This window comes from Cotesia glomerata, linkage group LG2, assembly GCF_020080835.1.
Source record: "Cotesia glomerata isolate CgM1 linkage group LG2, MPM_Cglom_v2.3, whole genome shotgun sequence".
NCBI lineage: Eukaryota > Metazoa > Arthropoda > Insecta > Hymenoptera > Braconidae > Cotesia > Cotesia glomerata.
This window is the reverse complement of record NC_058159.1, coordinates 3,745,914-3,764,176: the sequence shown is the minus strand read 5'-3', so window position 1 is coordinate 3,764,176 and position 18,263 is coordinate 3,745,914. Positions and strand designations below refer to the sequence as shown.

The 18,263-nt window shown below is 26.8% G+C and overlaps 1 protein-coding gene across 2 annotated transcripts in view; it reads right to left on the bottom strand.

Moving 5' to 3' along the window:
• Window positions 1–1,448: 1,448 nt before the first annotated feature.
• The window catches only part of LOC123258429 (neural cell adhesion molecule 2-like), a 32,020-nt gene continuing 15,205 nt past the window's right edge, over window positions 1,449–18,263 (bottom strand). The window contains exons 5-8 of one of the 2 annotated variants that reach the window (XM_044718430.1): window positions 15,652–16,857; window positions 9,115–9,447; window positions 8,782–9,008; window positions 1,449–2,338 (exon numbers count right to left, since the gene is read on the bottom strand). In XM_044718430.1, coding sequence (XP_044574365.1) covers window positions 2,024–2,338; window positions 8,782–9,008; window positions 9,115–9,447; window positions 15,652–16,857 — 2,081 coding nt within the window. In that variant the 3' untranslated portion in view covers window positions 1,449–2,023. The remainder of the gene's footprint in view (window positions 2,339–8,781; window positions 9,009–9,114; window positions 9,448–15,651; window positions 16,858–18,263) is intronic. The other variant, XM_044718431.1, reaches the window with a different exon arrangement.

Below are 18,263 nucleotides of genomic sequence, written 5' to 3'. Positions count from 1 at the left end.
ATATATTTATATGTTTATTCTTATGTATAACTAATTCCGAATGTCGGTGAAGGTAATTACATCCACAATATCATTTATTTATATGTATATATGTATATGTATAACTATATTTATATTCATATCAGATTATTTCACTCCCGATTAAATCAATCAGCTGAAATTAATGTTTTATGTCGTTAATACCGGCAAATATGATTAATGGTTTAATTAATGAAGTGCTAGAAATGGGTATAAAATATTCAATATTTCAAGTTTCGATATTTACAACAAGTCATTCATTTCATTCACACATTCTTTATTTTTTTTTTTATTTATTGTGATTATAAATAATTATATTAATGCTACGCAGTTGGAAAATTTTTGGTTCATTTTTTATACAAGTAAATTAGTCATTTTAATTAATTTTTAAAGAAATATCAATTTAGATTAAATAAAAAAATTTTTTATAAGAAAGTTTTACTGTTTAAGAATTTTTTTTCTCAATTAATAATTTTTTTATTGATTTTTTTTAAAGATAAATTATTTTAGAAAAATTTCCCTAAAAAAAATGTGTTTAATTATTTAACAAAGTTAATTTCAATTTAATTATTGTTATTTTTGATAATATAAAATTTTGCAACTAATTTTTATGTAAATTTATAATTTAATTAATTTTCTCACTAGAAATTAATAAAAAATTTTAATATTAATTATTTTTAAAGAAATATTAATTTATTTTAAATGAAAAAATTATAAACTAATGAATTTTTCATAATAAAATTTTACTCAGTTCAAGAATTTTTCTTCTCAATCAAAAAAAAATTCTTCTTTTTAATGAAAATAATTTTTTTATTGATTTTCTTTTAATATTAATTATTTTAGAAAAATTTACCTAAAAAAAATGTGTTTAATTATTTAACAAAGTAAATTTCATTTTAATTATTATTATTTTTTATAGTATAAAATTTTGCAACTAATTTTTATGTAAATTTCTAATTTCAATAATTTACTCATTAAAAATCAAAAAAATTTTAATATTAATTATTTTTAAAGAAATATTAATTTATTTTAAACTAATAAATTTTACTCAGTTCAAGCATTTTTCTTCTTATTTAAAAAAAAAATTTTTTTTAATTTTCTTTTCAACTCCAAACAATTTTCATTAAACTTTACATTATCAACTTAAACAAAACAAAACCATAAAAAATCTTAATAATAACTACTTTTAAATAGATATTAATTAATTTCAAACAAAAAAATTATAAACTAAGAAATTTTACTCACTTAAAAAACTTTTCTTCTCAATTCAACAAATTCTTTCAATTAATTCCGGTTCAAGATTTCTTCTTTTGAGTAAACTTGTGCAGCTTTAAGAAACTTTGTTCTCTAAAATCTTCACTCAAAAAACAAAACAAACAAAAAAAAAAAAAAAACCAAAGAAGAAATTAATCTCAACAAAAAAACAAAAATTTTTCAACTGTGTTAGCTTCATCTAATTATCGTCTTCAATCTCATAAAAATTTCCCTCGTTTTGAGTTAATATTACAATTATTATAAATATTATTATTATTATTTTCATTAATTGATAATAAAAAATGACACGACAAGTGTCCCGACGAAAGTAGTTGATTAAGTCCTTTGTAAATATGTAAAAAGGGCACTTGATCGAACGTAGAGAGGCAAAAAAATAGTTGGTTAGTTAGTTGGTTGATGCTGGGTCTCTTTTGTTGTAATTGTAGTTGGTGTTTGTATTATTCTGTTGTTATTTTTATTATTATTATTTTAATAGTGGGTGTAGGTATTACTTTGTGTGTCGAGGAGCGGAGTAGGGTGAGTAGAGGGTGTTTTGTGTACGTGTACGTGTATGGCGAAATAAATCGATCGTCGCAGTTTTGTACAGTCTGAACAGTTGATGAGGTGGCGATTAAAAACTTGTGCCAACGATAAAATAAATAATTCTGGATAAATGTAAGGCTGACGAGCGAGAGATTTCAATCCTGTTAAGATTTAAATTAAAGTTAAAATTTAAATTAAGGGTAGTAGGTCACACGGAGCTCTCCCTCTTGGTGACCGAGCCCTGGGCCATTGGCATGCCGGAGGAGTCCTTCGAGGAGGCTGAGGAAGTTTGCACGCACCTCTGCTGAGGAACCATCACACGCGATGCCGGCGCTTCGTGGTCCTTCGTGAGGATCGTTGCACTCGGGCAGGTCCTTAGGACCCCGAGACCGGTGTACAACACTGGCGGATTCATAGTCATCGTCATTGACTGGTGATGCGAAATCCCTGGACTTGGCCAGTGCTGTCGAGGCAGGGTACACATTCCTGTTTCGTACACTTGGTTGTTCATCATCGGCTGAAACTAGTTTCTTTTAATTAGTTGACGTTTGGAGATTTTTTTAATTTTTAATTGAAAAAAATTTGAGAATTTAAAAAATTTTAAGTGCAATTTTTTTAAAATATTTTTATTGATTCAGAAAATCAAAAATTTTTTAATATTCGATCATTTTAGTATCAATTAGCAATAAAAATAAAATTAGCCGACATCTGAAAATTTTTTATTGAAAAAAATTTGAAAATTTTAAGTGCAATTTTTTTACTTATAATTTTTATTAATTAAGAAAATCAAAAATTTTTTAATATTTGATAATTTTATTATCAATTAGCAATAAAAATAAAATTAGCCGAAATCTGAAAATTTTTTAATTATTTATTAATATTTAATTATTTTTTAAATTATTTATTAGTATAGATTGTAACTTAATTTTTTATTTTCTCAAGCTATACTTCAAATTTCAATTATATTTATTTATTTATTTGTAAAGAAACGCCCTCGGCAATTTACAACAATATGTTACATTTTTATGTATAGAATGTTTAGAATTAATGATTTTATACAATACATAGCATTTGGAAAGAGAAGATAAATTTAAATTTAAGAAACTTAAAAAATTTAAGAAACAAAAAAAAAAATTTTTAAATTAAATTTGAAAGAAAAAATTGTAAAAAATTTCAAAGATAAGAAAAACATAATATGTCTGATAATTTATAATCACTTTATAAGTATTATTCACTTTAGTATTATTTATGAATAATACTAAATTTTTTACTTAAGCTAATACTTCTAATCTTAATTTTATCACTTATGTGAAATAAAATTCTATGTATTTACTTCTTGCTATTTGGCTTTATGCCTTGGTATTTAAATTCAATAAATAAATAAATAAATTTTTTAATGTTTGATAATTTTAGTATCAATTAGCCATGAAAATAAAATTAGCTGAAATCTGAAAACTTTTTAAATTTTTTATTGAAAAAAATTAAAAGAAAAAATTTGACGTGAAAAATTTAAAAAATTTTAAATGCAATTTTTTAAAAATATTTTTTTACTTATAATTTTCATTGATTAAAAAAATCAAAAATTTATGAATGTCTGCTGATTTTAGTATCAATTAGCCATTAAAATAAAATTAGCCAACATCTAAAAATTTTAAAAATTTTTTAATGAAAAAAATTATTAAAAAAAAAAAAGTAAAAGAAAAAATTTGACATTTGGAAAATTTTTTAAATTTTAAGTGCAATTTTTTAAAAATATTTTTGTACTTAATTTTTATTGATAAAATAAATCAAAAAAAAATGTTTAAATATTTGCTAATTTTAGTATCATTAATTAGTAGCTATTAATTAGTTCATGATATTATTGAGGTATAAACTAGACAGAGTGATAAAACCCGCTTAGTTACTTAGAAATCATATTCGTTGCGTTTAATCAAGTTGTTGATACTTCCGAGCGGTATTGATGGATTTTAGAAGGAGTGTCGGCACATATTAATTATACCAGATATAATTCTACTTAAATTGAGGATTTTATATCATTTTCAGATTGATCTAAGTGTTTGTTACCTCTGAGGGCTTAATGAATTTTCAAATAGATTGAGTAAGTAGAGAGAATTAAATTAAATACGAAATTTTTAATACATTGGTACTGAATTTAGCAGACATATAACAATTAAAAATATTTTTTTTTTAATTAATTTAAAATAAAAAAAAATTTTTTTTATCTTAATTTATACAAACATCAGCAACTCAATATTTGTTTCGTAGTTTGATGTACAATTTATAATCAATATAAATTCTTCGGTCCGCATAGAGTTATTTTAATTGCAATATTTACACAATATAAAGTTGAATCTAGATAAAAATGTTAACTATTTACACAAATTTTCGCGTAAATATTTTCTTTTGAAACATTTAATACCTATCCGGTAAATAAATATTTTTTGTTATTAAAAACGCTAATTATTCGTTGAATTATTCACCCAGTTATTAAAGATCGGCTAAGGGACAAAAAATAACAAACTTACGTTATAATTCTCGACAGAGTAACCCGATCTGAATAAATTTAGTTAAAATAGAAATTGTGTTCCTAGTTTCATAGTTTGCGCTGATAACTTTCCGAGTAAATTAATCCACCAGTTACTCATTTATTTATTGAATTAATAATAAATATTTAAGTTGAGCTCGACTGCATAATTTATCGACTAAAAGTTAAAGTTGTAAAAGAATAAATGTAAACTAGGCGGACTTTATTTTAATAGCAAATATTTTTAAAAAATTAATTAAGCTGAGAAAAAAATTATGTCGACAAATTAATTTTTTAATAAAAGAATATGAATATTTGTCTCTTAAATATTTAAATAAAAATTATTTTAATCAATTTGACCAATTTTTCAGAAAAAAAAATAATTTTTCTGACGAAAAAGTACATTATTTTAATTTTTTAAAAGAACTCTTTTTTTTCAGCGCATAAATTTCAAGTATAAAAAAAAAATAAAGTTTGATTTATGAAATAAATTTATCGATAAAACGTCACTGTTTTTTAATTATTAAAAAAATTATATGCTCTGGATTGGTAATTTTAATTATTAAAAATATTTAATATTTTATTTCTCCTGATCTCAATTTTTATTTAAAGCTAAATGTTATTTTTTACTAAAAAAAAAAAAAAATCATAATTGTGATTTCTAAAAAATATTTTTTTTCTGAGTGTAAAAATTTTAAATACCAAATAAAAAGTAAAGTTTGATTTTTAAAATAAATTTTCCTATTGAAGAAATAATCAGAAATAATTTTTCATAATTTCTCAAGTATTAAAAAAATTATAAATACTTTAATTATTTAAAATATTCAATATTTTATTTTTCTTGATCTCAATTTTTATTTAAATCTAAATGATATTTTTTATTTTAAAAAAAATCTCAATTGTGATTTATAAAAAGTATTTTTTTTCTCAGTGTAAAAATTTAAAATATCAAATAAAAAGTAAAGATTGATTTATAAAATAAATTTATTAATAAAACGTCGCAGTTTTTCAATAATTTAAAAAATTATGTTCTGGATTGGTAATTTTAATTATTAAAAATATTCAATATTTGATTTTCCCTGATCTCAATTTTTATTTAAATTTAAATGTTATTTTTTAATATATTTTATGTATACTAATATCTTTACTGACCACTTTCCTATTTTTATGACGATTGGGGTCTCTATTAAGAATAATAATATTTTTAAGCAAGAGTTTACTGTCTTAGATTATGAAAAGTTAGAAATTCTTAGTAAGATGTTTGATTGGGCAAGCTTATTGCAGATTAATAATCCGGATGAATTCTTTGATGTCTTTATTATTAAATTAAAACAATTAATAAAAGATGCGTCTAGAACTAAGAAAATGAAAAAAAAATAATAACAAAGCACGTAGTAATTGGATTATTAAAAGCATAATGAATTCTTGTAAAACTAAGGAACTGTTATATAACATATAAAAACGGGATAAAAACAACAATAAATTGAAAAATGATTATAATGAATATTGTAAAATATTGTATAAACTTATTAAGCGAGCAAAAAATAATTATGAATGTGAAAGGGCTAAAAAGTGTTGCAATAATAGTAAGAAATTATGGAGTTTTGTAAATAATAAGTTAGGCAAAAATGATACGACTAAGACTGAAACTAATTCTATAGTATGCAATGAGGAGGTGTTAACTAATAAAAAAGTCATTGCAAATACATTCAATGATTTTTTTGCTGATATAGGTGCTAATTTAGCCAGTAATATTAATGTTATTGATTGTAATATAGAGAAAAACATCCCACATGTAAATGATAGTCTCTTTCTACTACCGACGAACCAAAAAGAAATTGAAGCTACTATACGTGATATGAAAGATAAAGTAGGTGGTGTTGATGGGATTAACAGTAAAGTTCTTAAAACTATTTCTAAAGATATAAGTACTCCACTAGAACACATTTTTAATATTTTTATTAGCAATGGTATTTGGCCGAATGCTTTAAAAAGTGCAGATGTGGTATTTATCTATAAGTCTGGTGATAAACACTTAACTACTAACTATAGACCCATATCATTGATTTCAAACTTAGCTAAACTTTTTGAGAAACTCATTCATGTTAGATTACTCAATTTCTGCTTAAAAAACAAATTAATTTCAAATAAACAGTTTGGATTCATGAAAAACAGAGGTACAACTGATGCTCTAGCTTATACTTCTAACTACATTTACTCACTGATAGAAGGATTTGTTTATAGTTAAAAATATTTGTTAATATTTAACAAATCATTTATTAGAGACCACTTTTTAGTCCTTAACAAATATTTCTTAGTATTTAAAAAGATTTATTAATATTTAATAAATGAATATCTGATTTATTAAATACAAACAAATCATTTTAAATACTAAGAAATATTTGTTTGATACTAAAAAATGGTCTTTAATAAATGATTTGTTAACTATTAACAAATATTTTTTTAATACAAATAAATCCTTCTATCAGTGCTCTAACTTAGATAAAAATTCACCAACTGTTCTAGCTTTTCTAGATTTGGCCAAAGCTTTTGACACTGTCAATCATAAGATATTGATGGATAAACTATGGAGGTATGGAATTAGGGGTATACCACATCAACTCCTAAAATCCTATCTACATAATAGATCCCAAGTAGTTAAATTAAATAATACTATAAGTGATACCAGAATTGTTACTGTGGACGTCCCCTAGGGTACTGTCTTGGGGCCCCTATTATTTATAATATATATCAATGATATTTTTAATGTTTTATCGAATGATACCATAGTTTCTTGTGCTGACGATACAGCCATATTATGCTCAGGAAAAAGCTGGCTAATAGTTAAAAATAAATTAATTGAATGGTTACATAAAATTGATTTATGGCTTAGAGAAAATCAACTCTCTCTCAATATAGATAAGTCTACATTTATAACTTTCGGCAGTTATAAAGAAAGTTACCTAATTGAGTTTGAAGTATATATTAATAATAAGCCGTTGAAAAGAGTTGAACATTGTAAATATCTTGGTGTACACTTTGATAATCATATGAGATGGAACAACCATGCTCTGGAATTATTCAAAAAACTCAAATATTTCACTTTTGTATTTTACAAACTGACAGGAATATTAAATCCACAAACTATGAAAATAATATATCATGGGCTATTCGAAAGCATAATAAATTGTAGTGCATATGATAAGTCAATTAAAATCATCTCAAATATACAAAATAGATTACTAAGTAAATTGTGCGTAACTAATATCAACAACACTCCCCTTGGTATCAGAAAAACTTTCATTACCACTGCGTTATCTTTCTATTATCAAGATTGCATAAATCTCTATAATGATAAAATAACTTGTACAAGACATAAACAATTGTCACTACCGAAAATAAGTAAAACAATTTACACACAATGTGCTTATTATGCAGCTTTAAAATATTACAATAAATTACCAATAGAGATGAAAACTTTGAATGATAAGAAGAAACTAATAAACAAAAAACTGAGAGAGTGGATAAAAATAGATAATTAGTTAAAAATCGTGATATTAATTTAAGTATTGCAACAATATTACTTATAAAACTTATATAAATAACAAGCTTGCTAGGTTGATTTTCTTTTAGCTTGCACTGTATTAAGTATTACTATATTACTATCTTATATATTAAGTGATTGTTGATAATAAAATATATTTTTGTTTATATGTACTCGTTCTATGCACAGGACGTGCTATACGCACCTCTATAGAATTTTTTTTTAACGAGATTAATAAAATAAATAAATAAATAAAAAAAATTTTAATTTTGGTTTCTGAAAAGTATTTTTTTTCTCAATGTAAAAATATCAAATATCAAATAAAAAGTAAAGGTTGATTTATAAAATAAATTTTACTGATAAAACGTCACTGTTTTTTAATTATTAAAAAAATTATTTTCTGAATTCGTAATTTTAATTATTAAAAATATACAATGTTTTATTTTTCCTGATCTCAATTTTTATTTAAATTCAAATATTATTTTTTACTAAAAAAAATCTAAATTCTGATTTCTAAAAAGCATTTTTTTTTTTTCAGTGTAAAAATGTAAAGCTTAAAAAAAAAAAATTGATTTATAAAATAAATCTATCGATTTTTAATAATTAAAAAAATTATATGCTGTGAATCAGTAATTTTAATTATTAAAAATATTCAATATTTTATTTTTCCTAATTTAAATTCAAATGTTATTTTTTATAAAAAAAAAATCTAAATTGTAATTTCTAAGAAGTATTTTTTCCTTTTGTACGATTAAAATATAAAAGATAGAATTAATAAAGTGTTTACTGAAGGTTTAGGCAGCAGAGATAGGAAGAGTGTCAGAAATGTGTGTTGAGAATTTAACTTAGCATGTATCTTTAATATAAGCACAATTAGCTCGGGTTGATTAACACTTACGCTCTTGTGTTTACTTGACGTTAAGGCGGATAGTTCACGTAATGGCATACCACTTCGTATGGTACAGTAACCGACGTAATTCCCATGGCCTGCAAGGGCTTGTTGCTGGAGCGGCGGCTGCTCCAGAAGACTTCGAGAGGGCGAGGTGTCTATAGTAGATACCGCCTGGAGACGCCTTTTCCTCACGTAATCCGAGGGCTCTTCTGCAGCGGCTTGGCGAGGAAAATCAAGAAGAAAAAGAAAATAATTAATAAACAAGAGTTGATTAAAAAAGATTGGAGGGCCGTCGAAGCATCGATAAATAAAGAGACTGAGGAGAGATAAATATCTTACTGGCAACTTGTTGGGGGATTATATCAGGATTCTTATCGTCGGTCTCGCTCAATTCGCCGGCGCTGGCCTCAAGCGATTTTCCAAACGTGCCGGTAGTGTGTTTCTCGTCGACAAGTAAATTACATCCCTCACGGAATCTAAGTTCTCGTTGGATTGGTATTACTTTTGTATTCTTGTCAAGATCTTCCAGATGCGGCTTTCCCTGGTCGTCTGGGTTCCCATTTTGTATTCTCAGTACGATCATTACGATTACTGCTACTATTACCAGGGCCGCCACCACCCCGATCATCACACTCAGCATTGGAGTCAATTTTACGTGATGGCGCGGCCGTTCTGTGTTATTACACATGCAAAATTACAATAAAATGTTATATTAGTAATTATTATTTTATTACTCTACAGTTTTTATGAGGGTAAAAATTGCTTTAGGAAATTTAGTGCTTTTTTTTTTTCTTTTAATTAGTTATATTAATGATTTTTTTTTATAAATAAATTATTAAGAGCTAAATTTTGACTTGTTTATAGTAGAATTAAAAAAATTGATTTTATTGAAGATAAATCCACACTGTTAAAGGTAATCGGAAAAAATAGACCCGAAAAAAAATTTTAAATTATGAAAAATTCATATTATTTCATTAAAATTATTATAAAATAAAAATTATAATAATAATAGAAATTTAATAAATCTGAAATAATATGAATTTTTCATGGCTTAAAAATTTTTTCCAGGTCTATTTTTTCCGAGATTCAAATTCTCTATCTCTAGATAAATAATTAAGAAATTACCGTGTATCCTGTGAATTATTGACATTTTTAAGGATATAAGCTCATCCCGATGTTATACTTATCGAGACCTTTCATTTGAGTACCCACATCAATTTTTCATATATTTATATAGATTATATATATGTATATATGAAAAATATATCAAAATACATGTGGGTACTCAAATGAAAGGTCTCGATGAGTGTAACATCGGGATGAGCTTACATCTTTAAAAATATCAATAACTAACAAATGACCTTTTATTTTGTCAAATATTGATATTTTTAAAGATATAAGCTCATCCTGATGTTACACTCATCGATACCTTTCATTTGAGTACCCACATCAATTTTTCATATATTTTATATATTTATATACATGAATATATGAAAAATATATCAAAACGCATGTGGGTACTTAAATAAAAGGTCTCGATGAGTGTAACATCAGGATGAGCTTACATCTTTAAAAATATCAATAATTAAGAAATGAACTTGTATTTTGTCAACTATTGACATTTTTAAAGATATAAACTCATCCCGATGTTACACTCATCAAGAGCTTTCATTTGAGTACCCAAATCAATTTTTCATATATTTTATATATTTATATATATGTATATATGAAAAATATATCAAAATGCATGTGGGTACTCAAATGAAAGCTCTTGATGAGTATAACACCGGGATGAACTGATATCTTTAAAAAAGTCATTAGTTAAGAAAGTGCAGGGCAATTTAACAAAAGTCATTATTTAATAAAGCAAAATTTTATTTTTCTGAATTAAGATGAAAAATATTCTTCATAAGAAAAATTTTTTCTCAAATCAAGTTAATTTTTTACCTTCAAGATAATTTTTAAAAAATTCTTTTCTTGATTCAGAATTTTTTTTCAGTCAGGATTAAAAAAATGAAATAATTTTACAAGTTAATCAAGATCTATAGAATTACAGAAACTATTGTCTTTTTTCTAATTAACTAACATATTATCAAAAAATCATTTATAGTTTAACTTAATACAGAAATACATTTTAATAACACACAAAACTAATAAATAGAAGATGTTTTTTAATAAGTTTAAAATAATAATTAAAAAAATTTATTTTTTTATAAAAAAAAGTGGGTGCTTTTTGAGATATTTTCATAATATATAACTCCAAGTTTACAAATATCTTCCAATAAAATATTTACTAAAATCAATATCAAGCACTTCATGATTATCTGATAATAAATTAAATTAATCGATTATTTGAAACTTATCGAAAATCAATAAAATATATTTTCTATTTGAAAAATTTTTTTTTTCAATAATAAATTGAAGAAAAAAAAGTATTTTACAAATTATTGATAAATTAATTTATACTTTTAATTGACATAAATAATATTTTATTTAAAAACCAAAAATTTACACCCGATAAAAATTTATTTTCTACTAAAATAATAAATAAAATATATCTAAAACGAAAATCGTCCTTCTATCCGATATTTCTTTATGACAAATATATTTGTACCAGCTATTTATAAAACATGGTAACAGGTTAAGTGGATTTTTGATAGAACGCCTGGAACTTGAGCAGTTAATTTTGTCAAAACAGCGGTTGAAAGCAGGACAACGTGATGTATATGCAATTATAGTTGATATATTCAATCGTACAGTTAACGTAGTAACTAATATTTGTATGTTTTGCGACGATCATATCATTATGTTGTTATAATAATCTTTTAAAATCACCGAGTATCCGCTTTTTGTTTACCCAACTTATCACGCATAATTATTGACAAAATCTGTCGAATAAATATTATTCGCTGTCCAGATTTTAATTATATGTTTCCGATTTTTTATGCTACTGAATTTGTAAATAAATAAACCGATAAATAGGTCTGAACATTTGGAATATTTAATCATCGAAACGCGTTTTTCAATCATGAATATAAAATCCGTTTATCGATTTAAAGATTGAAAAACGGTGATGTAATAAAAGTCTATTTTACTAAAGATATTAATGATAAAACAGATGAACCAGTTTCAGTAAATATTGCTGTAATTAACAGAGTAATTAAATAACCTTTTAATATGAGTAATTTGGCTGTTTCATTTCAAACAGTAGCTGTAAAATTTTTTTTTTCGGTACTCTTAAATTTTTTATTACCTCAAATAAACAATTTGATATTTTTTCCTTGAAAATTTTTTTTGTTAATTCTTTGTCTAATATTTTTTTAATAAAATAAAAAATTATTTTATAAAAATTGAATAAGTAATTAAAAATTAGTTACAGTAAAAAAAACATTTTTTTACGTATCAACTAGCAATGTTACAGTCATTATGTAACTGTCGTGACTTGTGAACTATAGATAAATAAAATTTTGCTTTAGCAAATAATAACTTTTGTTAAATTGCAGTGTACTTTTTTAAATATTGACATTTTCAAAGATATAAGCTTATCTCGAATTTACACTCATCAAGAACTTTCATTTGAGTACCCACATGCATTTTCATATATTTTTCATGTATATATATATATATAATATATATATATATATATATACTAGCTGATACCCACCCGCTTCGCTGGGCATACAATAAAATTTTATGTTGTAACCTAGATGAAAAATATAAACAAAATGATTAATTTCAAAAAGATAATTAATATAAATTTTGAATTAGAGAAAAGTGATTGTTTATGATAACCAGTGTTAGCGAGTATTAAATATATGAGAAAAGTATTTTATTATTAATAATCAATCAATCAATGGGTCAGTTAGTCAGTAAATCTGTCATTAGACAGATTTCCGCATCACCCATGACGTACTGTGTAGTGAGATGCGTTCCCATTATAATAATGTTATCCTAAACATTTAGTCTAGACCGGATAGGTCAAATGGTAGAGTAGCCGACATGTCACCGGAAGGTTCTGGGTTCGAATCCCTGTCCGAGCTATCTGAATTTTTCTCGCATATTCTGTAAACTCTTATTAAGAAGGTCCTTCCTATTTCTTTCTCAATCTCTTCCTCCTCCAATTATTCTGTTACGTGAATGTTGGAACGATTCACGTAATAATTATCCGTAACTCCTATTCTTTTCCGCTTCATAGTATTATTTAATTTTAAAAATGTCAATAATTTTTAATTTTAAAAAATGTTAATAATAAAATACTTTTCTCATATATTTAATACTCGCTAACACCGGTCATCACAAACAATCACTTTTCTCTAATTCAAAATTTATATTCATTATCTTTTGAAATTAACCATTTTGTTTATATTTTTCATCTAGGTTACACCATAAAAATTTATTGTATTCCTATCGAAGCGGGCGGGTATCAGCTAGTTATTAATAAATTCATAACAAATTAAGTGGTATTAAAAATATATTTATTATTACTCATTTTATTAGAAATTATCTTAAATCGACCGTTTTTTATAATAATTTAACGATATCGTTGTAAAATTTTAGAGAAGACGCATCAGACACAATTTACCATTTTAATTTTAATCATTAAAATCAGTATAATCATTTAACAATATCAACTTGATAATATTTATGTTTAATTTATCTGTGTTATGATATAATCGAGTTCATCCTTCATGATTATTCCAATACATATAAGTTATTTCAGTTATTAATGATTTAGCTATTCTTTCTTAAAAAACGTATGATTATGAATTCCTACTGTCCCAACAGTCAATCGATAAAATTTAAAATCAATCATTTTGACAGTTATTATAGCAACGGTAACCATGATAACGGTAACCATGGTAACGGCAACCATGGTAACGGTAACCATGGCAACGGTAACCACGGCAACGGTAACCATAGCAACGGTAACCATGGCAACGATAACCATGACAATGGTAACCATGGCAAAGGTTGATTAGCGTGGGTGGTTGTAGGGGGGTTGAGTTCGATAATTTACGGGTGCCACTGATGGTTTCTTAGATTAGAGGGTCAAAATGATATTTCGCTCCCAAAAAGAGAGAGATATAGGGAAGGGGAAAGATTATAGGGCACGGGAGGGAGGAGAAGAATGAGAGGGAGGGAGGGAGGGCATATGTGATGGTAGACGAAAAATTCATTTTGGCTAGGAATTGCGTAAAATCCGTTCTTAGTGAGCGTCTACATCACGAATGGAGTAACTATGCTAAATTTCAAGTCAATCGGGCGAATAGTTTCGGAGATCTCGTGATGAGTGAGTGGTATTTCGCTTATATATATATAGATAATATATATTTATATATATATATATATATATATATATATATATATATATATATATATATATATATATATTTCATGTATATATATATACATGAAAAATATATGAAAATGCATGTGGGTACTCAAATGAAAGGTCTTGATGAATGTAATGTCAAGATGAGCTTATATCTTTAAAAATGTCAATAGTTCACAAGATATTTATTAAAATGCCTTGTACTTTCTTAACTATTGACGTTTTTAAAGATATAAGCTCATCCCAATGCTATACTCATCAAGAGCTTTCATTTGAGTACCCACATGCATTTTCATATATTTTCATATATACATATATATATATATATATATATATATATATATATATATATATATATATATGTATATGAAAAAATTATGTGGATACTCAAATGAAAGGTCTTGATGAGTGTAATGTCGGGGTGAGCTTATATCTTTAAAAATGTCAATAGTTCACAAGATATTTGTTAAAATGCCTTTTATTTTATTAACTATTGACATTTTTAAAGATATAATCTCATCCCGATGTTACACTCATCAAGAGCTTTCATTTGAGTACCCACATGCATATTGATATATTTTTCACATATACATATATATAATATATGTATAAATATATGAAAAATTGATGTGGGTATTCAAATGAAAGGTCTTGATAAGTGTAACATCGGGATGAGCTTATATCTTTAAAAATGTCAATAGTTCATAAGATATAAGGTCATTTCTTAATTATATATCTAGAGATAGAGCATTTTCGAATGCAGCCTAAATACTTATCATCATACATTGACTATTGGTGAGAATGATATAAAACCATGAAAATGCACAACTGCAGGTCAAAACTTCCAACGAAACCAAATTTAACCATAAAAACCCATTTTATTATATAAATTCACTGGCCACAAAATTTTGTTTATTCTCTTAATAACATACATTACTGTTTTTCAAAACATACATAATATTTTTCAGTATTTTTCAAACAAAAATTATTTCCATCAACTATTTTTCCCTGAACCGCGCTTATATTACGACTCATGAATCACAAGATATTCATAAAAACTGCAGATTCATCAAAAAAGTATCTTCAATTTCTCGACACGTGTTAACTTTTGACATAATATATAAGACAAAAAAGAATCTTCTCAAATAAACCGCATTTTAAAACAAATTATATTCGAAAATTTACACCCATTACACTTTCGAAATTAATTAAACCGCGTGAAGCATGTTTGAAAATAATTCGAAAATGCATTAAATTTCCTATTTAACGGGACTTAACAGCCCATATGATAATTATATTTCCGCAATAAATTGATCCCACACTTTGAAATAACTAAATACACGGATATTAATTTACACGATAAATATCCTCAACAAAACAAATAACAACCCGTAAAAACAATAAAAAACAATGATTAGCATCTTTAACGTTAAATAGAGTGAAGCATATATAATGTGAAAGAAAAAAGAAGTTGGAAGCGTTTAAAATTAGCATAAATTTAAAATTCAAATTAGAAACACTTAAAAAATTATTTAATTACTCACCTCTTGATTTTCCGGCTGTTTCAGAAGTCAACTGCTTCTCGGGTAGCCTGAGGGTGCCGGCTTGGACGACCATGGGCTCGCTGCGGCCTTTTTCATTGAACGCGTAAACACAGGCATGATAGAGTAGCCCGGGCTCGAGATGGCTGACACTGAACTGGGGAGTGCTGGAGGTCAAGTTGGCGCGGATTTCCTGGGAGTTGCTCTCCCGGACCTCCAGAAGGAAGGACTGCTGGAGGCCGCCGTTGAAGCCCTCAGTGCACCTCAGAGAGAAGGAGCTGGTGGAGGCGTTGTGGGTGGTGCAGTTGTGGACCATGTCCGGGTGTCCGGCGGGTATTATGTGGTAGACGCAAGGCACCAGCTGGTTCCCGATCGCGTTGTTTGCCCAGCAGAGGAGAGTCCCGTAATCCAACTCGGTCATGGGCGTGTACGAAACGACGGAAGAGGTGCCAGACTTGATGATGTGACCAGCAGCGACGTCGATGCTCTCCGCCGAGTTGTTGAACGTCCACCGGAATTCCACGACCGGCGGATTAGCGTCGACCTGGCAGGAAATGTTGGCCTTCTCCTGCTTGGCCACTCCGTGGATTTTCGTCTGGTTGGGCTTGCACGTCGGCGCGAACATTACGTTTAGGTGGAAGGGCTTGCTCTCGCCGTCGCCCTCGGTGTTAAACCCGACACAAGTGTAGTTCCCGGCGCTCCTCCTCTCAACGCCCTGGAGAACCAGGCTCTGGTTGCTTATAATTATCCCGAGAGTGGTGTTGTGCTGGAGAGTGCGGTTGTCATGCCGCCACTCGACCTTATAAACCCCCGGCTTGGCGTTTATCAGGCAGTCAAAGTAGACGTCGGTGCCTTCGCGAATCGCGTTCCTGTTCAGAGAGGTTCCCAATTGGATCCGCGTCTCCGGTCTGTACTGGATCTCCAGCACCCACTCGTCTTCTATTGGGCCCATTCCCATTATCGGATTTTCTGCTCGGCACGATAAGTGTCTGCCAGCGTCGCTTTTGCTCGGGACAAATGACAGGACGCTGGTTGTCACGTTGCCGTCGTTCGACGTCGTCTCGTTTGAGTCGTTCAGGCGCTGGCCATCCCGCCACCAAGTCACCAACGCTGGAGGTCGTGAACCCGATGTAGCACACACCAGGTCGTATCTCTTGTCCGATGATAGAGGCTGGTTTGCGCCGATTATTTTTACATCCAATGGCCCGACTTTTTTAAAAAGTTTAGTTGGTTTAGTTTTTGGATAGATTTTTTTTTTTTGAAAAAAATGTTTTGTTTTCATTGATTTTTTTTTATTAAACAATATCTGCCTTAATTTTGAAATTCGCATTTATTAAAAAATATTTTTGTCAACGCGGAAAAAAGAAAACTCGAAAAATTATATTATAAATAATAAGTGCACTGATAGAAGGATTTGTTTATAGTTAAAAATATTTAACAAATCATTTATTAGAGACCACTTTTTAGTCCTTAACAAATATTTCTTAGTATTTAAAAAGATTTATTAATATTTAATAAATGAATATCATATTTATTAAATACAAATAAATCATTTTAAATACTAAGAAATATTTGTTTAAGAGCTGTTGATAGTTAATTTTCAAACAGTTTTGTTCATGTATAAGATATAATTTCGAAAAAAACGCTTCGCTCTTCGATAGATAATTTAATTATCTATTGAAGAGCGAAGCGTTTTTTTTTGAAAATTTTCATTTATTTATGTATAAAATGGTTTTTAAAATTCCATTTGTTGTACAAGTATGACAGAGATACTTCCGTTTGACCAATAGAGGGCAAGAGAGAAAAAATTGAAAACCCTTCTTTACTAAAAAGTGGTCTCTAATAAATGATTTGTTAACTATTAACAAATATTTTTTAATACAAATAAATCTTTCTATCAGTGCATCCCGTCGTATTAAAAACTAGAAAAATTACAGTTCGAAATAATATTTTTCTAAATTCGAACTTTAAATGTTAATTTTCAGAGCTCTCAATGTAAATATTACACTCTACAATGTAATTCTTATAAAATCTGTAAAAATTACAATCTGAAACTGTAATTTTTCCAGTTTTCATCATGGAGCGTCAAAAAACAATGTTAAAAATTTTTGTGTTAAATATTTAACACTTTTATGTGTAAATTTAACATTTATTCTGTTAAATTAACTCAAAAAAGTGTTAAATATTTAACATAAAAATTTTTAACACAAAATTTTTTGACGCAAAATTTTTACTGTGTATATTGTAATTTTTCTAGTTTTCTTTTTTCTGCACAGCAAAAAAAATTTACATGAATCAAGTAAATAATTTTGAAGAATTTTATCTTCTTGATTTGAGTAAAAAAATTCTTAAACTAAGAAATTTTTCTTGGTTTAAGTAAATTTTACTTGATTCAAGAATTTTTTTTCTTGATCCAAGACAATGAAACTTCAAAATTATTTTTTTGGTTTAAGAATTTTTCTCTTGATTCAAGTTAATTTTTTTTCTGTGATTTTTTAGACGATAAAATATAATTATTTAAAATTTTTTCATAAAAAACTAAATGGATATTAATTAAGCTCATAGAAATATTTCAATGACTCAATATCAATCGTATTGATTTATTTTTATTTCAT